Source organism: Papaver somniferum, chromosome 1 (genome assembly GCF_003573695.1).
Source record: "Papaver somniferum cultivar HN1 chromosome 1, ASM357369v1, whole genome shotgun sequence".
NCBI lineage: Eukaryota > Viridiplantae > Streptophyta > Magnoliopsida > Ranunculales > Papaveraceae > Papaver > Papaver somniferum.
In genome coordinates this window covers 197,296,914-197,324,832 of record NC_039358.1, presented here as the reverse complement: position 1 = coordinate 197,324,832, position 27,919 = coordinate 197,296,914, and the positions used below count along the sequence as shown (strand labels likewise).

Here is a 27,919-nt window from a genome sequence, read left to right as displayed (position 1 = left end):
TTACATATTTCTACAATACACATCCTAGGTTGTCTAAGATAGTCCTTCAACTTATACAAGTGTTGTGTTACATATTTCTACGATACACATCCTAGGTTATCTAAGATAAACCTTCAACTTATACAAGTGTTGTGTTACATATTTCTACGATACACATCCATTGTTGTGTAAAATAGTCCTACAACACAAGCAAGAGTTGTGTTAGGCTTTCAAAAAAAAAATCGAAAGAGAATCACAACTTTGCCAAAATATTGTCGAACCATGAATCACATCACCCTTTACAACTCTTAGTCAAGTATTGTAGAAAAGGTTGGACTTTCTACAATACCCCCATCCACAATGCATAAAATAGAGTTGTCTACTACAATGCTAATACATTGTCGTGAATGATGATTTTTCCCGTAGTGATCTCGCCCAATAGAGCACTGGGGCATAACACATGATTGATGCACATAGGATCATATATAGCAGATCACTTGTTAATATTTCAACAAGCCTCAAAATCAAAGATCTTATGTGTACTAATTAATAAAATGCACGTACATATAACATTCCAGTAAAAGTAAAAGCAAAATAAAAATACACGCAGTACACCAAAGTTTGATTTTCCCTTGTTCCTTGGACGCAATGACTTAGCTAGCCCGAAATGCAGCTGCAAGAATTTCAGTTTGCCAAAAACGACCTCTAAGAAGAGCTAATACACACATCATCACTCATATGATGGTTATACTTGGTAACAAACTCAGTTGTAACTTTAATGCAATTCTCAATCAAGAGACCATACATACTACTCTTCTCTTCAGCGGCGACGGAAACGTCATCAGTGGGAGTAGAGGGAGAAGAAAAGGAAATAAAGGATGGATAAAGAGAGTGCGAGGAAGAGGAAGAGGGGGAGGGATGAGAAGCTGGAGGGTAAGGAGGAGGATAGTCCGGAGATGGAGAAGAAGTGAGAGGGTATGGAGGAGGATAGGCCGGAGAGGGAGAAGGAGTGGGAGGGTAGAGAGGAGGATAGTCCGGAGAGGTAGGAGGAGTCGAGGGCGGTGGAGAGGGAGGGGAAGACGTAGGAGGAGTCGAGGGAGATGGAGAGGGAGGGGAAGAGGTAGGAGGAGTCGAGGGAGAAGAAGAGGGAGGTTGTGCTGGATTAGGAGGAGCACCTTCATCATATAAAGCTTTGAATCCAAGAAAAGGAATATAATGTTCATGACAGCCCAAGGCAATTGCTGCTCCTTCCATATCACATGAACTGACATGAAATTTTGAATTTAAGAAGTTCTTGTATGCATAATTATCTGTATACATGCTTGCACTGCTCCCTCTTTCCACTGCTACTACTTTTGGTGTCTTCGGCAAGCAATACGTGCCTTCTTTTGTGCATGTGCATCCTGCTAATGGTACTACCTGTTAATAAAAAAATCGTTATAATCATTTTGCTTGATGCTTCTTATAGTTTCAGCAATTCGTATGGTTATGCTTAATATATAGTGCATTTGCAAAACTAGTTAGACAATAAATCCGGCAAAACATGAACCGAAACCAAGCAAGATTTTAGACGCCAAATTAAGTAGATATGTGCCAACTATGAACTATTATACCTCTAGTTTCTTTGCTGTTTCGTAGTACGTATATGGAGTAGGCACCCAAAAAACTGAATCTTTTGTTTCATCAACATGAAATGTCTCTTCGGGTTGATACCAAATGTTGTTTAGATAATTAACATACGAATAATCATTGTCCTTCTCACCAGTCTTGTTTGTGTAATAATCAGCAAATTTTAAGTAACCATAATCTCTCGTATAATATCCTTCTTTTTCGAAAGCTAATTCATCATCCGGACCATACCCATACTTCTACAAAATCCGAAAAACAAAGAAAAAGAGAATCAAATAAATCTGTCTAATGAATAAATCAAGTGGAACGATATTTATGTTAACCTAATCAATCACCTGCCAGTTCCAGTATCCGGTATGAGCCCAATATTGAGGAATCAATATGTCACCCATATTCCTTTTAGGATCAGCATTACTCGCTAATCCATAGTGAAAAACGAGCTTAATTTTGAAATTCCCACATAAAATTTGTGTAGTAATTGCTGCATTCATCTGTCGCCAGCGAAAACGCAATTTGAGTCAATTTATAGCATGGTAGAAAAAAGGCAAAAAAAAAAAAAAAAACAAACTAAGAAAGCATAACTATTACCATGCCCATCCCAGTCATGGCGACTATCATCTTCTTGTTACCAAGATATCCAATGTAAAATCTTCTTCCTTCAAATGACACAAAAAGAAGTACATATACATCAGTTTAATACAATTTGGTGAGGCTTAATCTGGATTCAAGTGAGGCATCATACTAAGTATTCTTTTAGTTAATATTATTTTTATTGGTTAATATTCTCCACGTTTCGGGATAAGTGATATTTTTATTTATTTAATTTATGTATTTTAGACAAAAAAAAATGAAATAATGAAGGTATCATTTCTCTTGAAACCGAGCTAGTATATAGCATTCATAGTACATCTTAAAAGGGAGTTTTTTCAATTAATTAACTTGCTGTCTTCATTTTTTTAATAGATGATGACATAAAATAATTTTTTATTTTTTTCAAACAAAAGGGACTATAAGATGACACGAAATATGACAATGGAAACCATCTAAGCGAGAAACTGAGAATGAACTGAAACTTATGAGCTTAATAAGCACAAGTATACCTGATAAAACTACATGAGAAATTTTACTATTGAGATGAAAGCTCGGCGACTTCAAGAATGGTTGCAACTCTGAATCTTTGGAGACGAGTAAACCAATGTAAGGACCATGTTTGTTAACCTTATGGATCATTTTGTAATCATATTGTGAAAGTGCAGCTTCAGATGTTTCAAAGTTGCAACACACCACTGTAAACACGATCAGCAGAGCGACTTTTATGATCACCGGTAAACCACCCATTTTTGTGTTTACAATTAATGTGAAAGTCTTGATGAATGTCACTCAGCAACTTATCCTCTTTATACGACAAACCTATAGAGAAGTAGCAAGTCTATAACAGACAGTTGAAGTAAACGGATAGCAAGGTTAGAAACTTAGATATTGTTTTGGTTTTTTACTAAAATTTGAAAATTGTTGAGAACAAATTTAATAAAATTTTCACAAGTTAGTTGCTATATAACTTGACAACTTTTTAAGAAATTTCTAAGAACTTCACACATTGTCGCGAAATCAATCAATCAAAAAAGGCCAACATTAAAGAGACTTGTGAAGTAGTGTTAAAGAGTTAAGGTTACAGCCAATAACTCTTGAGCAAATAAATGAATGTATTTCATTTTCGCTTCATCAGCAATGCATCTTCTGTCTGGTTATTTTAGTTAGTTGATTTGGGAGGATATTACAAATTTAGATCCGTGCGGATTCAAACTAGTTAGTTGAGCCACATTCAACAATGCCCTGAATATTGGAGATTTGCGAAACGATCCTTTGGTGGTGACCTTCCACACAATGGACAATACATGTATTTAATTGGCTAAACTTTTTACTAGGACTACACACCTTTTTTTTCTGAATATCTATAGCAAAAGAATAATCAATCTTACTCAACTTAGGATTTTCTTATTCTTAAGCTTTATTTTTGAAATCTAGATCAACAAAGAACAGAAGAATTAAACATTTACCAATTGGGTTCATTTAATTTTTTACCCTGTATACGTTTTCTTTGCCTATAGGTTATTGCAATTTCATAATTTTGTCAATTATTTAGAGTCCGTGAAATCCTCAGGAATGGCGTTGGGCATCATACCCACTGTTGAAGCTTACGATAAGACTGGGTCTTACGGCTCTTCCCAAGCCATTCACAAACGCCTTTACACTCAGTTTGGGAAGAGCCTAGCCCTAGCCCCAGTGGCGATTTCCTATTTAAATTGCAAACGGGCAATGGTTAGCCATTTTTGTGGAAAAAAACGTGCAATGGTGGTCCGTTTTCAACTTTATGACCCCAATTTACATAATTTTTAATCCAAAACGGATAATGATTACCTACTATCTAATAATTTATTCGATTTTTAAGCAAAATCCCACTTTTTACTCCGTAGACCCCTCTAAGTTATAAGGTTTTTAATCTAAAAACTGCTAACCATTGCCCGTTTTTCACTTTCTTTTCTAAACGAAAAACCATTGTCCGTTTGAAATTTCTTCTCGCAGAGATTCTCACTCAATAGAAAACTTTAGCGGGAAGAGAGGCTTTAGACCACGGCTTTTTGAGATGGGTAGAGGTTGGGAATCTACATAAAACCCAGTCTAAGACAGACGCTCTTTCCTTATGTGCCACACACCCATGCCAATATCAAAAGTTCGCTCAAATCAAGAGCACCATTCTACATAATAAACCCCGCTAATTTTGGACCTATGGCTTTTATTTGGGCCTATCAAAAATTTGTTCCCAACTAGAGCGAGATAAGGGTGTGTAAATTGGAGGAAATTTCCTAATTACCCTCTAGTAAATCCTAATAATAAAACCTAGGAACAATTGGAGTACCTCGTTTTTTTGGTACCCACAAAAAAAAATGCCCCGACATATTAAAATCTGTTAAAGTGTCTTCATAATTAGTTTTTTCATCTAGTGTTGGTTAGTTTACTTTACACATTTACCCTTTACTTATTGCCACATTGATCTTCTACATCATTTTCAAGGTTCGTGGAGTCCGATTTAGGATCGTTACACCACTTTCAGGTTCATTATATCATTTCCCAAAAAGGGATCATCATTCCGAAGTGTTTTGGGGTTTTTGGTTGGTGGAAAATCGACCTTCTACAACTTTTTTCAGGTTCGTCGAACCCGGTTCAGAATCGTTACACCGCTTTTAGTTTCGTCGAGTCCGGTTCAGGATCGTTACGCCACTTTGTGGATTGTCGAATCATTTACTCTCCCCATAAAGGAGATATATTTCAGGGGTCAATATGACTTTTAATTTGAAAGATAACTTCCACCTGACTCTTAACTGGATGAAATCTGTTCTTTGAATAAAATGGGGTACTTTAACAAAGTTTCAAAAAGCAGTGATACTTTACCAAATTTCCCCAAAACCTAAAACTCTAATTTTTTTCATTTACATTCTTTCAACAACTGATTCTTCCTCTTCGTCTTTTTTTTTTCATTTTCAAATGAAACATCAGCAATTATCGATGATTCCATGATTTAGGAATTATCCTAGTGAGAGGGATCCAGGAACTGGTAAAGCGATTCGAAAAAAACCATCGAAAAAGAAAACGGACGATCAAACTCTTAGCGCAATACAAGAAGAAGAAGAAATGGCTCGAATCAAATACTTTTCTATCAACCCAATCCTCTGAGTTTGGTTAATTTCAACAACATACAATCACTCAATAAGAAAATTTTGAAATCAAACATTTATGGGTTTACCCGAATCAGTATATGTTCATGTTCGCATAGAACATTCCTCCATAAAATCGTCGATGCTCATCCCCACATGCCTGATTATTTTGTATGTATATACTGGTGGGAGAACATCAAACCAAAATGGGCCGATGTCTATGCCAGATCGATCGTTTTTTGATGGAAGAAATACCTAGGTTTCTGCATGTTTTTTTTTTTTGCTAGAATTGGTATATTTGAATATACACATAAACTGATTATATAGCCTTTAATATCTTAAGTGCCAAACTTATAATTAGTTTATGTGGATGTCCACATAGACCGATTCTTGACGAAGAAAATACACAAATTTTGTATGTACTTTTTAATCTTGAATCAGTTTCTATAAGCATTTATGCAAACCGATTTTATTTCTGGAGTTGTTAGGAGTCGCTCTATGTTTATGTATCGTTCTGACTGATTCTGTACTTGGAATCCGTATTGTACTTGAATTTAATTCTTTTTATTGTGTATCTGCATACTCTCCTGATCTTGCTTCTCCAAAAAGTTTGGAACCTCATGGAAAGGACGATAAAATTTGGTTGCTTCCTACTGTAGGGGATCGGAGGGTAAAGCTGAAGAAATCCAGATCAATGAAGCGATTCAAGTGAACCCACCAACATGAAGAAACACATGAAGAAGAAGGTGATAAGAAAAAATAAGGGGGGGGGGGGGGGGGGGTGAAGAAACTCAACAATTTTTTTTTTTTGAAACTAGGCATAAGCCCGTCCTGCCCCTTGCAGCGTAGCCACCGGCTTACTCCCCCTGAGAAAACTCGATCCTTTTCCCCACAATAAGTTAGTAATAATTACACGAGATCCCCAATGTTTGAGCGGAGACTCGAACTGCTGACCTCCTACTTGAGAGTCAGACTCCTGGCCAACTGGGCTAACAACCTAACACCAGATGGTTCAACAACAAGTTCATCAACAACAAATAAAACAATAAGAATGAGGTAAAGGAAAAGCTCCAAAGGTACCACCGAAGAAGAAAGGGAAATATACATTCCCAAGATGAAGATGTTTTGTTTACAATATAACTCAATTTTAAAAAGCAGAATTTAGATTATAACCTCTATGAAAACCAGTGAAGTGTGTGTCATATGGATTTTGTATTGAGGCGTGGTACATTTCTGCTAAAATTGCAGATTCCCAATCATAATAAGTAGTATTATTTTGATTTTTTAATTTACGCTTTGCGCCAACCAACTCTTGATATACTGTTTAAGTTAGAAAAAAAGGGCTAGAGCTAGATAAACATAATCTAAGTTTTATATCTGCGTCTCATTGTTTGATATTCAAATTGGTCTTGATTTCCTAACATATGACTTAGAAACAACTCCGGACCTGGGCAATTCCATCAACACGATTTTAATCTCAATCGACATTTGCATCAGGCGACATTCTTCATCTTTCCAAATTTTTACCCCCTAATAGTATTTATGATGCGTTTCATTTTTTTATAAGGATTATAAAGTTGAGAATGAAGTTGTGTGAGTGGAAATGGTTGAATACGAGGAATTTGTAGTAATTGGAAAATAAAGCCGTTCGAAATACAGTCATCGACAACTAGGCTTCCACCGCACTTAGCGCATGTTCAACCTTCGACGTCATAAGTGAAACCTGGCATCCTAATATTCGTCGTGGATGTCTTGTACCGTCGCCAATTACATTTTATCATAACGGTAAATCGGATTTGTCAATCTACCTGGCTGAACAAATTTTCGGTGATGCAAAGTTATATAGGAATTGCCCTAAAGCACGTAGTAGTGGTGGAGAGTTAGCCAAGAGGCGGCCTCTCAAAGTGCTATGCAGGAATAAGAAGCTCTGAACATGCAGAATGCCTAGCTTTCCTAGATGCTGTCAGCTGGTGTGTGGATTTATAGCTTTCTCAAGTTATTGTCAACAATGCAGCTCCAGTTATATCATGGGAGAGTGAAACTATTCTGCTTGATGCGATGGATAAACTGGATCTTCTTCATAGTTGGTCTGTTTCTTTCGTTCATAGGAAATGTAATAAAACTGCTGATAAACTCGCTAAACATAGCAGGCAGCATAGAATTTCTAGGGTTTGGTTAAATAGTCCCCCGAGTTCATTGAGTCTTATTTATTGTTAGACATGTCTTCCTTTACAAGTTAATTCAAATTCTTTTTTGCATCAAAAAAAAAAAGAAAAAACTCTTGACCGCGGTTGGCAAACCCTTTCTGGTTTGCCAATCTGGCGAGTCCATAGTAGCCTCAAATGGGCTATGGCCGTGCCCATGGCCGTTTGCCGAGTCCACACCCCCACAAGACTTTCCTCGTGTCCTGCAAACTAGTAAGTAGTAACATGTTTTGACCAAAAAGTCATAAAACCCTAATCTGCTTCTTCTTGCTTTTTGGGAGACTCTTTTTCTGAAACTAGGTTGACGACTCATTTTTCGTGTCCTTTCTTAGCTCATCTGATTTGCAAAGTCCATCAATCAATGAAAAGTCTGATTAATCAAATCAAAGATTAGCCAAGTAAGGCCACAGGAAATGAGTGAAACTTCAAATTCAACCTGATTTAGTAGTATTCAGTGGGTTTTGTTACTGGAATTGCTGAAGTTGGTCCTACTCTATTAGCAGCAAATCTTTGATTTCCCCCATTTGAATATCAAAGCTTTTATCAATCTCTCGATTATTTATGTTCCGTGCAGGCGGCGGTTTTGATTGATCAATCTCCATTGTTTGTTGGTAGACTAGTCTTTGATTAACTCATCTTTCTATTGGGTTAGGATTTAATTTTTTCTTTACCAAATTGCAATTTCATGATTTTGTCAATAATCTTAGCTAAAATAATCCAATTTGAGGTTTTGGATTCTTCTGTATTTGAGACTATCTTCTTTTATGAGGAATGGAAATGCTGCTCATAGTTTAGGTTGAGAACACTCATCTGTGGCACAAAGGTAGCGTGTATGAACTATTGATAGCGTTGCATTTCAGTTCCTGTTTTAGCGGAATGTGTAAATGGTTGGTCGGAATGCAACATACTATCACTTATAAAGGATCTGCTTTGCAGTCTATTGAATTTGTTTTTATTTATTTTTTGTGGTTGATATGATAAATGTAAATCTTTTGTTTAATGGACTGAGCAAATTAGAAGGTTAAGTGAGTCTGTCCAGTCGAACTGGAATTCGACTTGTTAATATGTTATCACACTGGGCTTTGTTGGTCTTGCTCTTGAGTTGTGAAGCTTTGGAAAGCAAGGAATATGTGATTGTTTGACAGTAGGTCTAGACTGCAACAATCCTTTTAGGCATCGGTTGATTAACTACGGGCTATAGTTTTCAGAGATTTTGGACAGTGCTTTGTCAATTGAGCTTAGTGATTTTGTATTTCTTCAATTGAATTGTTTGGGCTCTTCCTATTACTTTATTGATTGATTTTGTCTCAGATTGAATGTGAAACGCTATAATCTTTTAGGGTTTAAGAGGAGACGGAAATTTGGTTCTGTCAGTTGCCTCCTCATTTTCTTTGCATTCTTTGCCTTTGGAATAGCATATCCAATCTAAATATGTTTTACTGTTGTTGCACTCAACCATCCATTCTGTCCAGGGAACTTCTGCAGCAATTACCTTCTGAACAATTGATGTGAGACAAATTGGTATTGGAGTGTAGTTAACTCGATTTAAGCTTGTTAAAATTATAGAATTTGATCGCTTTCATCCGTCAACTAGCCCAGGTGAGGGATACTTCTACTCACTCAAATTATGCTTGTCTCACCATCAAACAGACGCTTTTTCCCTATGTGCCATACCCCAAGCCAATAGCAAAACTTTGCTTAACTTGAGCAAGATTCTTCATAATTAATGGGATTGTGATACTTCAAACTCGTACAAATGCATTTATAGTTATACTTGCAGGCTGCAGCATCCACTGCTTCATTACAAACTCTTGGTGTATTGCTTATGCCTTTACTTTTGTCCCATGGGAATAATGGGAGTCATGGGGCACACCACCCACTGATACAAGTAAAGAAAGATTTTCAAAGTAGTCCTGGAACATCCACTGCTTCATACTGCTGTTGCTGGGAGTCTGGGACACATCATCCACTGATACTAACAAAGTAGTAAGTTTTTCAAATACAGTTTTTAATTAGACTCCAGCTTTTAGGAAATCTTTATATGATAATTTAATCCCACTTGCTTTATTCAATCTGACTTTTAAAAATAACTTTTGTTGCACAGTGGGAGCACCTGCTACTTTAACTTTACCCGTAGAACATCATCATTAACAAGTTTGAGAATCTCAGAGTCGGAGGAATTTCAGAGAGACCTGGAAGAAATTAGCAAATTTCATGGCAATCAGATCTGCTGATTATGATGAGCCGTTGTTACTCACTGATACTTATATTGAAGGTATGGTGAATTACAAAGGAGACAAGATCAAGAACAACAACAGTGAGTTTTGGGATGGAAATCTGCTTCTCGGGTTATAGTAACTGGTGGCATAGAATCATTCATTTTCTATGGAATTTCTGCAAATCTAATTAGCTTTCTAAGTATCCAGTTAGGACAATCTACAGCAACAGCAGCACAGAATGTTAATACTTGGACTGGTTTCATATTTATGCTTCCAGTACTTACTGCATATGTTGGTGATTCATATCTTGGCAGATTTCATACCATCTTGTTTTCTACTATCATCTATGTTTTGGTAAATTTCTCACTCTCTTTTGATTGCCACTTCTTTTGTTCATTCAATATGAATATTATTATTAAGGGTGTCTTTTTAAAACTTGTGTTTTTGGTTGGTGAATGTGGAGAGTCTGCCTCATGGCCAACTCCCAACTGGTATATCGATATGTGCTTTGCATTCGAAATTTCCAACTGGTGTATCTATGGGTTTCGCTATAGTCCAGTACTCATTTCCGCGGTATTAGTGATTTATGTGTGTTGTTGAGACACCGCAAGTGCAATATCAGTATTTTTGGGCTGAATTTTTTGATGTCCTAATACGTTTTTCTGAATTATTGTTTGTGTCAGGGACTTGGGTTGTTAACACTATGTACTTCACAATTGACTGCCTGTTCTGACAATGCCGGGGTAGAAAACCCTTCCTGTCCGTCTCCGGCTACTTTTAAAGTAATCTTCTTCTTTTCTTCATTGTATCTAATTGGAATTGGGAGTGCTGGATACAAGACCTGCGTACCAGCTTTCGGTGCAGACCAATTTGGCGAACGAAATTCTCATGAATCCAAGTCCAATAATTCATTCTTTAATTGGTGGGTTTTCGGAACATCTGTTGGATCATGCAGTTCTCACTTGATTTTGCACTATGTCCAAGATAATTTGGGCTGGGGTCTTGCATTTGCAGTTTCATGCATTTCAATGGTAATAGCGCTAGTTGTTATCATGTCTGGTATAAAATCCTACCGCTACCCTCTAAAAAAAGATGCAGATAAGGTGAACCCATTTAATGGAATAATCTATGATTTGGTTAACGCGTTCAAGAATTGGAGAACCACCTCATCACCATCATCATCATTGGCAATCACCATCCAAGTGGATCCAACTACTAATAAGTCACAGGGATCAAGGAAAGCTGGGACAGAGTCTACTATTGGCAAGATTGAAGGTGTAAACGCTGTACTGCGGTTGGTTCCAGTATGGATTATATGTTTGATATACCCAATAGTGCAGTCTCAAGTTATTACTTTCTTTATTAAGCAAGGGAGCACTATGGACAGATCGATAGGATCAGGCTTTCAGATACCCACAGCTTCAATTCAGATCTTCCTTAGTATATCCATCATGCTGTTCGCAGCAGTGTACGGCCGTACATTTGTTCAAATTTCTCAAGCTTTTACTGGAAAACCAAACGGCATAACTACACTTCAGAGAATTGGTGGTGGCATATTTATTTCTGCCATGTCAATGGTTGTAGCAGCTACTGTGGAGAACAGAAGGCTTAAAATTGCTCAGGAGTTTGGTTTGGTTGATGATCCGAAAGCAACAGTTCCTATGGTTGTCTGGTGGTTGATTCCGCAATATGTCCTGTCAGGTCTTGCTCTGGTGTTTGCTTGTGTCGGTTTACAAGAGTTTTTCTATGATCAAGCTCCCGATGGGCTAAGGAGTGTTGGTCTGGCCTTGTACTCAACAATGTTGGGCATAGGACATTTCCTCAGTGTCCTCCTTATATCAGTGATTCAGAAGGTAACTACTGCAGGCGGTCACCACGGATGGATCGCAAACAACATAAATCAAGCGCAATTAGATTACTTTTACTTGTTCCTAGCTGGTCTCAGTGTAATAGAGCTGGTTGCGTTCTTACTTTTCTCAAAATCTTATGTATATAAGCGAGGAACTGTGTAATGTAATCAGGGATCAAGAAAGAGTAATTTCTGTCATAATGTACAGAAATCATCAATTACTTTGCTTAAACCGCAGTGGACAGGTTAGTGTACTAGTTAAGAAATTTCGAAATGCTGTTTGCATTGTAGTCAAAATTTGATCTTCAATTAACTTTTTGGTGAATAATGTACAGAAATCATCTCCGGAGGATGTTGCAATCAGACAATTTGACGAGGAAAACATAAGTGCCATCTATGGATGCCATAACCAGACAATGTTTTCGACAATCCGTTTGCGTAGCCTCCTGCACCATCCTAACATAGCCGATCTGATTGGTGACAGCATGAATGAAAAAAATGAATTACATGGTAAGATGACTTACTAACTTGTTCTGTTTCTATCATGTTTTTGGGACTAAGACGATCCAAATGTATCATCATGTTTTTTCAGATCTTCCGTGCAATAAGAAGAAGCCTCTGGACTGGAATACGAGGATGAAAATTGCAGCTGGTGCAGCTGAAGGACTACAGTACTTGCTCGATAAATCCAATTTTCCTGTAATCCATGGAAATGTCAAACCCTCCAACATTCTCATAGGCAAAGGCTACGAACCCAAGCTGTCAGATTAAGAACGCATTCCAGAACGTGACGAGTCTGGCTATACCAGGTTTTTCAGCCGCCAGGGCCATCGTCATGCACCTGAATTTCTTGAAAATTTTAAGCTCACTCAACAATCCGACATCTAATAGTTTCGGCTTAGTCTTGCTTGAACTGATTTCAGGGCGCAAAGCAGAGAAGAAGCCTAGTCTCACTGAATGGGTAAAGTGTTTAGCTGTTCATTCTACAATCATTTTTTGCGACAAAAAAAAAAAAAAACGAACCTCAATTGTTGCAGATTGAGAAACTACCAGCTAATTTCTTGTTTGGTGACGGTGCAGGCAATTTGTAAATTGGTGGTGTACGGTGAGGAATTCACTACAGTAGCTGATCCACTGCTGGAAGGCCGTTATCCAGAGCAAGGCTTGTACCAAGCTCTTTCTCTTGCAGCTGAGTGTTTACAGCACAAAGATGTCACCCGGCCTCGTATAGGATATGTTGTGAATGTTTTATCAAATTTAGCTTCAGAAGTGTACGATCAGAATGCAATCCAATTTAATCGAGCAGGCACATTGTTTCTTTGAGAAGGAAAGACTAACACAGCAATGGCGAGGTGTCCATTGTTTCTTTGTTTAGCTGATGCCATGACTGAAAGAATGAAAGCTCAACTGTCTTCTTTTCAACTGATAGCTCACTTTATTAAATTCTCAATTCCAAACATGATATAGTTGTTTATTCTTTCTAAACTCAACAAACTCTTGTATGAATCTGACTCATTACGTCTAACTAACTCATTACAGCTGACTGTCTTCTTTTCCTATATGCTGAGTTTTTTTTCTTCTTTTTCCTAACTCGACAAACTTGTCTGAATCTGCTGACTCATTACATCTGAACCTGGATTCTTAGTTTCCCGAGCTGTTTGTTTTTTCTAACTCAACAAACTTGTCTAAATCTGACTAGTGGTATCAGAATCTGACTCACACATTACCTCACAAATCAGATACAGTATAAGCTATAAAATTATACATGAGTTAGATGTATGAACTGAATCAGACCTCGAATCAGGTATCCAAACAAAACAAGATTGGCACCTGGCCGAGTCAATATCAAAGGTTTGCTCTACCCAAGAGCAAGATTCCCTATAATAAATGGGATGGTGATGTGTCAACCTTACTTCAAAGGAGTGGGTCAAAACCATCTTAAACTTTTTTTATGAAAACGGCTTAAAATGAGATCGATTCTTTGTAATCAAAATATTGCTTAGCTTGACGAACTACCCAAAACTAGAATTACCGCGTGAGGCCAACGTGCATGCCCATATGGTCTTTCAACGTTCTAAAATTGGCAAAATGTAGGATCGAGCAAAAGAAAGGAGAGCACACGCGAAAACTAAAAATCGATTACATTGATAATCATTTTGGTGTACATTGTCTCATGGCTTACTAGCCTACTTATAGTCTCACAAACTTGAGAATCACTCAAAGTAGTTTCCTAATAAAAACAAACTCTAATAAAGCACACTTCTAGAAACACAAAGAAACTCTAAATAAAGCACACTTCTAGAACACAAAGAAACTCTAAATATAGTAAAACTCTAAAACAAGGAACCGACACAACTTGCTCTTCTAGTTAACTCGAACTTCCAAATATCGCATAGTGTGTCAACTGTTCCTGTTGACCCAACTTGACTGCGTCAACTGCAGCAGTTGATTCATTCGGACTGGATCAACAACATATGTTGATCCACGAACCAAAACACCATATCTTGGTTTAACTTCCAACATCCTCCCTTAAACCAAGATATCATTCAACGAGAATTCCGTAACCCTCTTCTACTCCTCATCTTCTTCCATAGATCGACGTTAGCACGTCCTTGTCTTTTATCATTTTCCATTCCTCTTCTTCCATAGATAAATGTTAACACATTCTTGTCTTTTCTCATTCTTCTTCAAAGATACCACCAACAAACCCTTACTCCTTGATACTCGATAATAGCTCATCCCAACTTCATGATCACACCGGAATTCCGTCAATCAAACTCAAATAAAAAACAAAGCACAAACAACTAACTAACTAAAAACGAAGCAATCTTCTAATTTTGCTTAACAACAATCTTCAAACACATTCCATAATGTCGTTTTACCATAGCAACCAGCACAAACTTCTTTCTTCTTCATCGCAGCGGAACATCATTCTTAACAAATCCTTAACAAGCTAGAAACACCTCATTGTGCTCTATTCAACTTGCTAACCAAACACAAAACCAATTTCTTAACTCATCACCGAGCATTGTAGCTCACCTTCTCAACACTTGTTTACCTACTTCACTCGCAGGAATTCCACTCAACTTTCAAATTCCACACTGGAATTTCTTCACTTCTCTAAGACAAATCCCCACTGGGATTGCTTCACACAACTCTAACCAAATCCCCACTAGGATTGCTTCACTCAACTTGTAGACTTTACTCGCCTACAATCTTGTTTTACACTCACAACCTTGTGACGTCTCAAACTCAACAACACATAGGTATTAACCTCCTTTTGTTGTCTTCTCACACATCACCCCCTGGTGATTACTTCTCTTACTTCACAACCTTACTGTTGTATTTCTTCTTATCTTCATCTTTACTTCTTTGTTCCAGTCACGCTTGTTAGAGTCGAAACTTTCACACTTCTTTGTTTCACAATCTTTCTCTTGTTACCCTTCTGCCACAAGCTATAACCTATAACAAAGTCTGCCACAGTTTGTAAGACTTCCAAGTTTCTGCCACAAACTCTTCAATCACCATTAAGCTTAACATGTTTGAGCTTAAACTTCTACCATCCTCCCTTAAGCTCAAACATCACCATACAACATTCCTTGTCATTCTAAGTATTTGAACTCGATCAACTTTAATCAAACTGTACCAGGCTTTCCCATCTGCAATACCAACTTTGATCTTCTCTTGCGTATATTTCGAATCCATAGCTTAACCCTTTGAATCAACCACTCACCCAAAAACTTCTTATCTCAACAAATATCAAATCTGTTATCTGCAACGTCTCTGACAGAAACGATCACACGTTTTTGTTGTCATCCTATGTCATTCCAACTGTCACAAACTGTGACATTCTTCTGTCACGCTTCTGTTACTGTAACACTTCTTCTGTAACAATTTCTTATGTAACAACTCTTCAGTAACACACATCACGTTATTATAATCCAATAACACTTTCTCACATCCTTTTTTTTTTTGACGCCGGTTCTTACCTGATCTTAGGGTTGTGAAACCCTAAAGCACTAGCAAACGTCGCCCCATAACCGAGCAACCACAACCTTCCATACACCTTCGGCAAACACCAACTCCATTACTGGCATCAACATCTTCACTGCCATCTTCCGTCGCCATCGTCCACAACGACCTTTTGAATCAACACCATCAGAACTATATTCATCGACGTTAACCTTTGGAAGCTACTCAGCACACAAGTACATCTTCTCTTTCGTCAAACTTCATCTCTCACGGAGACAGCAACAAGTTTTTTTTTAAACTCTTGAATCCTAGTGACGAGACAGATCAACACAACTCTTCTTCACCTTATTTTCCTAGCTCGTACACAGCCAGACCTTCGCACAAAAGCGACTTCTACTCTTTTATTAAACTCGATTTTAAACGGTATCAGATTCCTCCATTTTCACCTGATTTCTCTGCAGTCCCGTGTTCTTCTTAACATCTTTTTCATCCTGTTGCAAAGCTTTTAATAAACCCACAACACCTCACGGACCCAGCAGCTTCATCTTTTATCACTTCTTCGATCCCAACAACAATTCAATTATATCTTGTTCTTCCTTTTTTTTAACCCTAACGTACCGGGAAGTACATGATGCGCAAACAATATTAATCTTTTTCCCACTGAGATCGAACCTTAAAACAATCAGCAAACACAAACCCTAACTTCACAATCAGGAATTCGTCTTGTTTTTTTATTATTCTTAAACTCTTTCACTAACACTGCTCGACATTTAACTCTCACTGCAGCAGAAGTATCTTCACCTTGTACTTCTCTGCCATCAGCAACACCGTGCCCTTCTTGTACCACACTTTTCCAGAAACATCATCAATATCGATATACAACTCCTTATCGACGTTGCTTGATTCGACATCTTCAACTTGTGTTTTATTCCTGTCCTTGTACAATTCATTCTCATTAAAAGTGACGTCTCTACTTCTAATAACTTTGTGACTCTCGTAGTCCCAAAGTTTATACCCAAAAGCGTCATTTCCATAACCAAGAAATATACACTTCTTTGCTTGAGCACCTATCTTAGACCTCTCACCGGGACTAAGATGAACATAACCAACACAACCAAAAACTTTCAAATATGAAAGATTTGCCTTTTTGCCGATCCAAACCTCCTCTGATATCTTCATATCTAATGGACTACTAGGTGTCCTATTAATTAGATAAGCAGGCGTCTCCGTTGCATATGCCCAGAAGGTCTTGGGAAAACCATATTGCAATCTCATGCACCTAGCACGTGCATTCAACGTCTAATTCATACGTTCTGCTACTCCATTCTCCTGTGGATTCCTTGGAATTGTCCTCTCCAAACGAATTCCATTTGTAGCACATAACTGTAAGAATTATGTTTTGTCATACTCACCACCGTTGTCTGACCTTAGACACTTCAACTTCAGACCAATTTCTGTTTCAACCAAAGCTTTCCACTTCTTAAACACTTCATACACCTCGAACTTATTCTTTATGAAGTAAAGCCACACCTTCCTTGAGTGATCATCAATAAAGGTGACATAATATTGGAACTCATTGTGAGATGAAACATCAATTGGTCCCCATACATCCGTGTGAACCAAATCAAGTTTTGCACTTCTCAAGTCTCTTCCTCCTCTGCTGAAACTAACTCGTTTTTGCTTTCCAAGAACACAGTCTTCAAAAAAACTCATATCAACAGACTTCACCTTAGGTAGATATCATCCCGAACATAGAATCTTCATGTTCTTCTCACTCATGTGACCTAATATTCTATGCCATAAGTTAGTGTCTTCACCACTACTAGCCACTGCTAAAGTAGTTCCGTCTAAAGTCCGGTACAGATTACCGACTCTAACTCCACGAGCTAATACCATAGCTCCTTTCTTCACTTTCCAATTGTGTTTCGTAAGCATAACTTCACAATCATCATCACAAACTTGGCCCACAGACACCATGTTCTTCTTCAAATTTGGAACGTGTCGTACATCCTTCAATTTCCATGTTGAACCGTTGACTTTCAAGATCACATCACCCAAACCAATGATGTTGCATGCTTCACCGTCACCTAAGAATACTTGGCCATAGTATCCTTCCTTATAAGAGATCATAATACTCTTGTCACCAGTTGCATGGAAAGAAGTTCCCGAGTCTATAATCCATGACTCATCTTGCTTGTCCTCAGAGAGTAATAGAAAACCTTCCGTAATCACCTTCTTGTTTTCAACAAGGACCTTCACCGGTTCTGCAGCTTCAACTACGTTGACCTCTCCTTGATTACCTTTGTTTCCACCATTATTAGCACCTTTGTTTTCCGGACAATCGCGTTTGTAGTGTCCTACTTTCTTACACGCCCAACACTCAACAACACCTCTAGTCCGGGATTGAGATCTCCCCCAAGACTTTCCTCTAGACTTCCATCTAGATTTTTTGTTGTTGTTCCGATTTGAACTCCTGCCGCTATCTTCTTCTTGCATACTTAAGGACGATCTTGAAGTACTAGAACCATAACCTTGTTCTATTCTTCTCTCCTCTTCAGCGATCAACCTTTGTTGCACATCATCAAGCTTCAACTTCTCGCTCCCTGCAGAATTGCTAATGGTTTTCCTTGCAGTCTCCCAACTCTTTGGTAATGACGACAACAACCGTAAAGCTTGAACTTCATCATCAAAAGTAATACTAACTTTTGAAAGCTGAGAAATAATCGATTTAAACTTCCCAAGATGTGCTGAAATCGCTTCGCCTTCTTGCATCTTCAGATTAAATAATTGTTCAGACAATAATCTTCCCCGAGGCTGATGACTTTTGATAAAACTTTTCAAGTTTATCCATAAGATCCTTCGTACTAGTTTCCTCTTGTACGTTATTGTAGACTTCTTCCGTTAGACATCAACGGATCACGGCTACACAATTGCGATCAAGAGTTGTCCTTTCATCGTCTTTGCGTGCTCCCTTTTTCGTAACTCCACCCAATGGATCAGCAAGGTCTTTCTCATATAGGTAGTCTTCCATCTGAGACTTCCAAAACGCAAAGTTTTTCCATTAAAAACTTTAACCCTAGCTATCGTACTTTCGTTATTATTGCCCATAACTCCCACTCGAATCGTACTATGAACCCTAAAGCTCTAACCCGAGCTCTGATACCAGTTGTCAGGATTTTCTTATGGAATCACTGACAACCGCGAAATAACGGATCTTTAGATATTATGATGAATAATAAGTAAACCAAGCACAAGCAACTATAATAATACGAGAAAGATAAATCAACTCACAAGACACAAGATTTATAGTGATTCGACCAATACATACAACTTGTATATATCGTCTACGTCCACTTTGAGCTGCACCAACTCAAATCCACTATGAAGAAAAACGATTACAACGTCGTGTGAATCCCAGCAAACCCTTGGTTACACCGCAACAATTACCCGAGACGATAACCTTGTCTCTTGTTCCTCACCAATATGCTCTCACAACGAAACCCTAGCTTTTTACCCTAAAAGCTATACAAGAAATCTCTCACCGATCTCTTAATCGTTTTCTACACAATACAATTCTACAAGGCCTAATTACCTATTTATATAGGTTACAAACTTGGCCACCAAGAATCATAACCGGTTTAGGAAACCCCTTTCCTAAAATATCATGGCTAACTTTAGGAAATAATTAATTAGTCTTCAATTAACTAACACATACTGCCGTCACTAAGTTTAAGTTTCAAGAACTTTCTTCCGCCACAAAGAATTTCGGACCAGAATTCCTTCTGGGTGATGGAGACTACGGGCATAAGTACAAAGGTTGCTTAAAGAGTGGACAGGTTAGCTAGTACTGTCCATTTTAGCTGTTCCAATTATCATCACATTAGCTATTGTAGTCTTTGCATTGAATCATAATTTGTTTTTGAATTACTTGTGGTGAGTAATGTACAAATGTTAACTTCACAGGTGGTTGCAGTTAGACAAGTTAATGAGAAAATCATGTCTAGGTTCTACAGTTAAGAGGATGAAAATTGCAGCTGGTGCACGATATGTCAAATCTTCCTGTAATCCATGGAAATATCAAACCCTCCGACATTCTCCTATGCGAAGGATATAGCTCCAAGCTGTCAGATTTCCTGGGGTTTAAAGAACGCATTCCAGAGCCTTACGGGTCTTTGGATCTAAGCATGCACCTGAATTTTATTCCGATTTGGAACTCACTCAACAATCCGACATCTACAGTTTTGGCGTTGTCTTGCTTGAACTGATTTCAGGGCGCAATGCAGAGACTAAGCCTAGTCTCATTGAATGAGTGAACTGTTTACTTGTTTATTTTACAAGCATTTTTAAGGGAAAAAGAAAAATTCAACAGATGCAGATGAGATGATACCAGCTGATTGAATCTCATTGAATGAGTGAACTGTTTACAACGTAAAGATATCTAAAGGCCTCGTATAGATAATGCGGTGAACGTTCAAACCGATTTAGCTTCAGAAGGAAAGGCTAAGAGAGCAGGCACTCTGACAATTGGCAACTTTGAGAAGGAAAGACTAAAACTGCAACGGAGACATGTCCATGACTGTCTCTTTACTAAATGGGGTGGGATGACTTAAAGAATGAAAAGCTCTACGAACTTCTTTTAAACTGGCAGCTCTTCCAGTATTTTGATGTTAGTTTAGGCTTGAAATGATTCTTGCAAATTGTAGCTTCCTTCGAAACATAATTTAGCAAGTCTAATAAATAGGAATACTTAAAGATTATATGTTCCTGATTGCGTGCTGATAAGCTTAATAAGCAGTGCCACCAGCTAGCAGATAAAATGAGCATATATATGGAGTATTTCAAATGCAGTGCAATGACCAAAATATGGAGTATTCCATATGTGTTGCACTCCCTGACCAAAGGTTTGCTCAACTCAAGAGCAAGATTCCCTATAATAAATGGGATTGTGATGTTTCAACCTTACTTCAAAGGAGTGGGTCAAGACCATAGTTTACTTCTTTTCTGAAAACGGCTTAAAATGGGATCAATTCTTTGTAGTCAAAAAATTGCTTAGCTTGAAAGAAATACCCAAAGCTAGTATTACCGCGTGAGACCAACCTGCCCATGGTCTTTCAACGTTCTAAAATTGGCAAAAAAAAAAGAAACACACAATTTTCAACTCACCATTTGCTTTTTGTTTGTCTGGGAGTTTGAAACCCGACTAATTCTCGGCCTATGCCATTTATTAGGGGTTCATCATTTTCGTCACCCACATAGATAAAAAGGATAGGGAGTGTCAAGAATTTGAAAATTTTAAATCAAATTTATTAGATTCCACTCTCTTCTTACATACATTGTAATGCACTAGTTTGAATGGTATTCCATAAATAAAACAAGAATATGAATTAAGTGTTCCAGTCAAAAGCATATCATCTCTATGTAATATATTCTGACTGGTTTGCTGACTTCTCTAATCCCTAATGATGTGTCATATTTTGGATATACATGCACAAATTTTTTAAAATTATCATACCTTCCAAACAAAAACTCCAAATTAAGAATTTTAGAAAGGGTTTCGATGATAATTAGTTCATGATCTATAATTAAGTTTTACGTTATGCACAAATTCTGAATATTAATAAAAACCTGAAAAAACAAACTCTATCAGGTTAATATTCTGCTTATCAAAACAATTCGGCTACATTATGAGATTTTATAAAATATTTTTTGGTGTTCATAAATTTTACAGGGATTATCTTCATGATGTCTAATATTTCGGATTAAATTTGACGTGATTAATTTTTACATAGGAGATGCTATATGAAAATATTATCTCTTTAGCATGTCAAAAACAATTTATTACCATCTACACTTAGGAAACTTTATTTTCTAACCGTAGACTCATTCTGTGAATTTGTTATGTCTAGGTTAAAGAACTTCGAACCCAACCGTAAAAAAGTTTCTCGACCGTAATGTCATTTAATTTCTCAACCGTAAAAACAAAAGCTAACAAACAAAAACCTTTACGGCTGAGAATGTAATCAGTTTACTTAACCATAAATACCTCTACGACTGTTTTCTTTTTCTTTTCTATCTTGATGTAATTGTAAAATGAGCTACGATTGTGTTTTTCCCAATTTCAGCAAATCACAATTACAAGTTCATCGTTTCCTAGCCGTAAAAATGACCTACGGTTAAGTTTTTGGAAGGAAAAAGAAGCCATCATAAACCTATCTGAAAAACCTAAATAATCCATCTTTTCAGAGTTTTTCAAAATATCTCTTTTCCCTCTCTTTACTTCACTTCTTCTGCGCTCCAAAACACCGAAATTATCTAAATAAATTAACTGTCAATACTAATTAAACGAGAATTGTTTATCCATTGTAAAAACATTTCGGATACGGGGATTTTCATTTGTGAAAAATACTAGAATCACCCAACTAAATGGGTTCTATATTTTCAAGCCCCACCAAATGGATTCATTACTATAAACTTCATAATTAAACTTTTTGATATTTCTAGGCCCAGAACTTTAGATTTCAGGGCTTGGTAATAAAGTTTAGGGTTTGGAAGAAATTAGTAATACCAAAAATACCCTTGACTATATATACCTAATAAAATAGGCTATGAGTTTCATTTCCAGATTCATTTCCTGTTTCACTTTCTCTCTCTCGGCAAAAGATCTCTCGGCAAAATTGTATCTGCATCTTCCTTTCACTAGATTTTCTCTTCATGATATTAAATCTTCCGAATTCGAATTGTTTCTTCACAAAATCGTTGCATTGAAGAACAACAAACAAGTGCGTTGATTTTTGATTCGCTGTATTGAAGACGAGAGGAAGAACAACACATATTTCCCAGAAAATCGTTGAATTGATTCAGTTGTTTTCAGATCTGACGAGAGGAAGACGCTGCATTGAAGAACAACAAATAGGTTTGTATCAATTTTTATTTTCTGTTTGTATAAAATAGGTTTGATTCACTAGTTTTTTCTGATCTATTTTTTAATTTCGATTTTCTACTGATTATCGTTTTTTTTGCTTGGATTTTGCTGAGTCTGAGAAGAGGAAGAAAACAGGTTGGAATAGAGAAATCAACATAGTGTGTTTTCGATCTAGTCTTGAATTCCATTGATTTCGATTTTTATGATTTGGATCTTTCTTATTTTGTTTTTATATTTTTTTATTTGGTTGATACTGAGAACAAGAAGAGAAATAATATTGTTTCAGAAGAAGGAAAACAACAAATCTAGGTACGAATTTTATTTGGCTTGATTTCAAAACTTTTTTCATTTTTTTTTCGATTATTTGTTGTTCTTGCATGTCCGATCCGAGAATTTTTTGTGAATTTGTTGTTTATATTTTGTTGATACTGAGAGGAGGATGAAGAAACAATTTTGTTTCAGAAGGACAACTTCAAATTGATGTAGACATGCTGTTTTTTGTTACAGTATGTGTAACTTGAGGTTACACATATGTATCTTGTTGTATTTTTAGCATGAAATTTGTATTTTTCTGTTGTTTTTTGTGAATTTGTTGTGAGTTTTTTATTTGATACTGAGAAGAGGATGAAGAAACAATGTTGTTTCAGAAGAACAACTTCAAATTGATGATGTAGACATGCTGTTTTTTTATACAGTATGTGTAACATAAGGTTACACATGTATATCATGTTGTATATTTAGCATGGAATTTGTATATATATCTTTTTGTTGTTTTTGTTTTTTGTGAATTTCTTGTGAGTTTTTGTTTGATACTGAGAAGAGGATGAAGAAACAATGTTGTTGCAGAAGAACAACTTCAAATTGATGATGTAGACATGCTGTTTTTTGTTATACAGTATGTGGAACATATGTATCATGTTGTTTTTTTAGCATGGAATTTGTATTTTTCTGTTGTTTTTTGTTTTTTGTGAATTGTTGTGAATTTTTTGTTTGACCAAATGAAGTTTCAGAAAAATAAGGTTCTTAATGACTCTATACATTTTTTACGTGTATGTATGGATTGCAGGGAGTGGTGGAGTTGATATTGATACCACAAAAGTGGTTAAGCAGATGAGGATGGTGTTGTCGAGTGAGCTTCAGGTAAACATGACTCATAAAATTTGATTGTGATTTTCACATTTCTAGGTATCCATATATGTTGGCATATGGATGTCTAACTGCTAGTTATCTGAAACCTGTAACTAGCAGGATGTGTAACTGCTAGTTACACATCCTAGGATATAAAGTTTATGTTCTATATTTGCAGGTTCTTATGAAAAGGTATATCATGAATATTGGAATGACTAGATAACATTGGTTGTAAGTTGTTTTATGGCCATCTTGTTCTTAGTAAAGGGCCATCATTCAGTTTGGATGATGATCTAGCAGTAACTAGCAGGATGTGTAACTAGCAGTTACACATCCTGGGATATAAAGTTTATGTTCTATATATTGAAGGTTCTTATGAAAAGGGATATCATAAGAAACTAAGTGGATGCGTAACTTCTAATTACACAAGCTATATAGATAAGATAATTGTTGCTTACCTTCTAGGTACACAAACTAAGTGGATGCATAAATTCTAGTTACACAAGCTAAATAGATGTGTAATTTCTAGTTACACATCCTAGGATATAAAGTTTATGTTCTATATTTGCAGGTTCTTATGAAAAGGTATATCAATCATATTGGAATTACTAGATAACATTGGTTGGAAGTTTCTTTATGGCCAGCTTGTTCTCAGTAAAGGGCCATCATTCAGTTTGGAGATGATCTAACAGTAACTAGCAGGATGTGTAACTAGCTGTTACACATCCTGGGATATAAAGTTTATGTTCTATATATTGAAGGTTCTTATGAAAAGGGATATCATAAGAAACTAAGTGGATGTGTAACTTCTAGTTACACAAGCTACATAGATAGGATAATTGTTGCTTACCTTCTAGGTACACAAACTAAGTGGATGTGTAACTTCTAGTTACCCAAGCTAAATAGATGTGTAATTTCTAGTTACACATGCTAATTAGATGTGGGATTTCGAGCTACACATGCTAATTAGATGTGTAACTTTTACTTACACATACTGATTTTGGGTACAGATACTAATATGAATGTGTAACTCCTAATTACACATGTTATATGCATGTGTAACTGCTAGCTACACTAGTCAGATGTTTTGTGAAACGGAATATACATTGTTGTATTTATACGGAAGTTGTATTTATACGTACCTGAGAAGTGTTCTAGCTTCTTGATTACTTACGACTAGCTACTTCTTTTTCTTGAAAGGTAGTATATGGATATAGGTCTGGAATGGTTTCACTTAACTCATACATCTGTTTAACTGCACATCACACAAGCCATATGCATGACAATTTGCACGTTTAACTAGCATTGGCAGACTATGGATGTGTAACTAGTAGTTACACATGCTAATTAAATATGTAACTTCTAGGTACACAAGCCACATAAATGTGTATCTACTAGTTACACATGCAAATTAGATGTGTAACTTATAGTTACACATGCTAATTTGATGGGATATGCATATGTAACTTATAGTTACACATGCTAATTTGATGGGATATGCATATGTAACTTTTACTTACACATACTGATTTTGGGTACACATATCAATATGTATGTGTAACTCCTAGTTACACTAGTCATATGCATGTGTAACTGCTAGCTACACTAGCCAGGTGAATGTGTATCTCCTAGTTACACAATTCAGATGCATGTGTAACCGCTAGCTACACTAGTCAGATGCTTGTGAAACTGAAATATACATTGTTTTATGTACTGTTCATTTTAATCGTATAAATACTGATTGCTTGTTGTTATATTTCAGGTTTTAGATAACTTCATAAAAGCTAATTGCTTAAACGTGGTAATGGTCTCGCTGGAACTGGAGTTGACGCTGAATACACAAGTCATATGCATGTGTAACTCTCAGTTACACTAGATAGACACATATGTAACTCTCAATTACACTAAACAGATGCGTGTGTAACTTCTAGTTACACATGCTAAGAAATTATTGTAAATGAATATTAAAGTAATAACTTTTTTTTTTGTGTTTTTTTTTTGATGTCTATTTATTTGCATATATATACAAGTGTAACTTTGCATTACACATATCATAAGGATGTGTAACTTCTGGTTACACATGCCATATGCATGTGTAACTTCTGTTTACACCTTCGCACTGTATTTTAATAATTTCGGGCTTAGATTTAATAATTTTGGGCCTAGATTTAAATTTTATTTAATTATGGGCTTGACAATATGCATAAGGGTATCAAGGTCTTTTAAAAACTCGGGGCCTAGATTTAAACTTTTTTTAATTAAGGGCCTCATATTATGGGTTATCCATGGGTTGGGCCTGAGCCTAATTTCTCCTTTTCATTTTTCTAACTAGTGACCCGATTTTGTCTAATATGGCATGCCCCTCTAGTGTTTCCATAAGCCCCTAAATGAGGGTAATTTTGACTTTTCATACGCCTTAGGAGTTGGACTCCCACTCCACCAAACTAGCTAGATTCCAACAGTCCTCCACTACAACACTTTCAAATGGCTTAAGATGGAAAATTATCTTTGTAGTCAACATGAGTGTAGCTTGGCTGGAATACCCTAGTTTAGGATTACCGCGTTAGACCCTACCTTGTAAATTTTCTTTATACTCAAGACTTAAACGCATTGCCGAAAATGGAAAATTTCAACTTGGTAAAGAAAAAAAAGCAAGTTATTTTGGTATTAAAGTAAGTACTTTGAAAGCATCAGGAAACAAGCAAGTACCTTCCTCCTTTCACCTTTAGCCTTGACTACAATATCTCCTCCTCTTCCTCTGCCTGAGAACCTTTATTCTCAGTAATTAGGAATGTCAACCATATAAGTGTGAGCCATTGTCCTTAACAAGCCAATATTCTTCCTTCCTTTAAAGTTTGGTTTCCAATCTTTCTTTTCCAGTAACTGATATCAATCTCCAGAAGACGAGATAACATAGAAAAAATGCCACAAATATCAATTTTTAGATTCGGTAGAAGCTCAGCAGGTAACATTGACGCTGAAGATTATACCAGCAGCATCACTAAGTTTAAATTTCAGGAACTTGCTGCAGCTACAAAGAATTTTGCAGCAGAACTCCTTTTGGATGAAGAAGAATACGGGCGTACATTCAAAGGTTGCTTAAATCTCAGTGGACAGGTTAGTGTACTAGTTACAAAATTTTGAAATGCTATCTTAATTATAGTTACATTAGCTATCATCATAGTCTTCGCATTGACTCAAAAATTTTCTTGTGGTGAAAAATGTACAGAAATCATCTTCACAGGATGTTGCAATTAGACAAGTTGATGAGGACAGGATATATAGAATCTACAGAGGCCATGAACAGACAATGTTTTCGAAAATTCGTACGTGTAGCCTCTTGCACCATCCTAACATAGTAGATCTGATAGGTTACAGCATCAATGACAAAAACCAGATGTTTTTGGTTTATGAATTCATGCCATTGGGATCCTTGAAAAATCATTTACATGGTAAGATGACTTACTAACTCGATCTCTTTCTTGCATTGACCTCGTTCAGCCGGGACTAATACGATTCAAATGTATCATCGTGTTTTTTCAGATCTTCCGCGGAATGAGAATCCCCTGGACTGGAATACGAGGATGAAAATTGCAGCTGGTACAGCTAAAGGACTAAAGTACTTGCACGATAGATCCAATCCTCCTGTAGTTCATGGAAATATCAAACCCTCCAACATTCTCATAGGTGAAGGGTATGAACCCAAGCTGTCAGATTATTAAGAGATACGTAGAGATACGTAGTGGTGGGCTCAAGACTATGTCTTGAGACCATGTTTTGAGACCAACTTGGACAGACCATGCTTTGAGACCAACCTGGACAGTCCATCTAGATGGACTGACTTGAACAGTTTATGTAAAGAGTCCGTTTCCGTACGTAGCAATCTTGAGACCCAAGTAATCGGTCTCAAGTCGGTAGGTTTAGGGTTTGTGTCTTGGAACCCAAGTTGAGTCTTGTATAAATTGATACGTGATGAATGAATGAAACCAAGCAATTACCAAACTTAACATGGCATCACGAGCCGGTTAAGAACCCTAACAGACAACAATGGAGGACGAACCAGAATCATCCAAAGGGAAAAACATGGCGTGTGATATGCAGAAGAAGAACCCAGTTTACCATCTAGGATCAAGTGATGGTCCAGGTATCATCATCACTCCGATTGTTCTAAAGGGAAGTAACTATGAAGAATGGGCTAGAGCCATAAGAAGATCATTGATAGCTAAAAGAAAGTTTGGTTTTGTTGATGGAACAATCACGAAACCTGAAGATAGTGACCAGTTGGAAGAGTGGATTGCTGTCCA

At 36.8% G+C, this 27,919-nt stretch overlaps 3 protein-coding genes across 3 annotated transcripts; 2 read left to right on the top strand and 1 right to left on the bottom strand.

Moving 5' to 3' along the window:
* Nucleotides 1–541: 541 nt before the first annotated feature.
* LOC113357130 lies at nucleotides 542–2,946 on the bottom strand. The gene is made up of 5 exons (XM_026600423.1): nucleotides 2,709–2,946; nucleotides 2,197–2,264; nucleotides 1,944–2,099; nucleotides 1,593–1,847; nucleotides 542–1,398 (listed from the first exon to the last, which is right to left on the bottom strand). Exons 1-5 carry the CDS (start codon nucleotides 2,944–2,946, stop codon nucleotides 685–687), a joined length of 1,431 nt encoding a protein of 476 aa, XP_026456208.1. The 3' UTR covers nucleotides 542–684.
* A 4,924-nt stretch (nucleotides 2,947–7,870) lies between these two features.
* On the top strand, nucleotides 7,871–12,967 carry LOC113311341 (protein NRT1/ PTR FAMILY 5.10-like). Its single transcript, XM_026560183.1, has 6 exons — nucleotides 7,871–9,511; nucleotides 9,630–10,098; nucleotides 10,428–11,838; nucleotides 11,929–12,103; nucleotides 12,186–12,554; nucleotides 12,674–12,967. The coding sequence occupies exons 2-3, from the start codon at nucleotides 10,012–10,014 to the stop codon at nucleotides 11,754–11,756; spliced, it is 1,416 nt and encodes a 471-aa protein (XP_026415968.1). The 5' UTR covers nucleotides 7,871–9,511; nucleotides 9,630–10,011; the 3' UTR covers nucleotides 11,757–11,838; nucleotides 11,929–12,103; nucleotides 12,186–12,554; nucleotides 12,674–12,967.
* On the top strand, nucleotides 11,794–27,337 carry LOC113357123 (serine/threonine-protein kinase PBL27-like). Its single transcript, XM_026600412.1, has 13 exons — nucleotides 11,794–11,838; nucleotides 11,929–12,103; nucleotides 12,186–12,354; nucleotides 12,458–12,554; nucleotides 12,674–12,899; nucleotides 23,554–23,627; nucleotides 23,794–23,807; nucleotides 23,878–23,930; nucleotides 23,985–24,080; nucleotides 24,187–24,200; nucleotides 26,634–26,732; nucleotides 26,845–27,067; nucleotides 27,159–27,337. Exons 1-13 carry the CDS (start codon nucleotides 11,794–11,796, stop codon nucleotides 27,335–27,337), a joined length of 1,464 nt encoding a protein of 487 aa, XP_026456197.1.
* The last annotated feature ends 582 nt before the right edge of the window (nucleotides 27,338–27,919 follow it).

Bases quoted from the DNA above. Each gene is read 5' to 3' on its own strand.
- LOC113357130 (XM_026600423.1), bottom strand. From the start codon at position 2,946: ATGGGTGGTTTACCGGTGATCATAAAAGTCGCTCTGCTGATCGTGTTT. The intron at 1,848-1,943 runs GTGATTGATTAG...CGGATTTTGTAG, and splicing joins CCGGATACTGGAACTGGCAG to AAGTATGGGTATGGTCCGGA. The intron at 1,399-1,592 runs GTATAATAGTTC...TTTTATTAACAG, and splicing joins AAACAGCAAAGAAACTAGAG to GTAGTACCATTAGCAGGATG.
- LOC113311341 (XM_026560183.1), top strand. From the start codon at position 10,012: ATGCTTCCAGTACTTACTGCATATGTTGGTGATTCATATCTTGGCAGA. The intron at 10,099-10,427 runs GTAAATTTCTCA...TGTTTGTGTCAG, and splicing joins CTACTATCATCTATGTTTTG to GGACTTGGGTTGTTAACACT.
- LOC113357123 (XM_026600412.1), top strand. From the start codon at position 11,794: ATGTACAGAAATCATCAATTACTTTGCTTAAACCGCAGTGGACAG. The intron at 12,104-12,185 runs GTAAGATGACTT...ATGTTTTTTCAG, and splicing joins TGAAAAAAATGAATTACATG to ATCTTCCGTGCAATAAGAAG. The intron at 12,555-12,673 runs GTAAAGTGTTTA...GTGACGGTGCAG, and splicing joins AGCCTAGTCTCACTGAATGG to GCAATTTGTAAATTGGTGGT.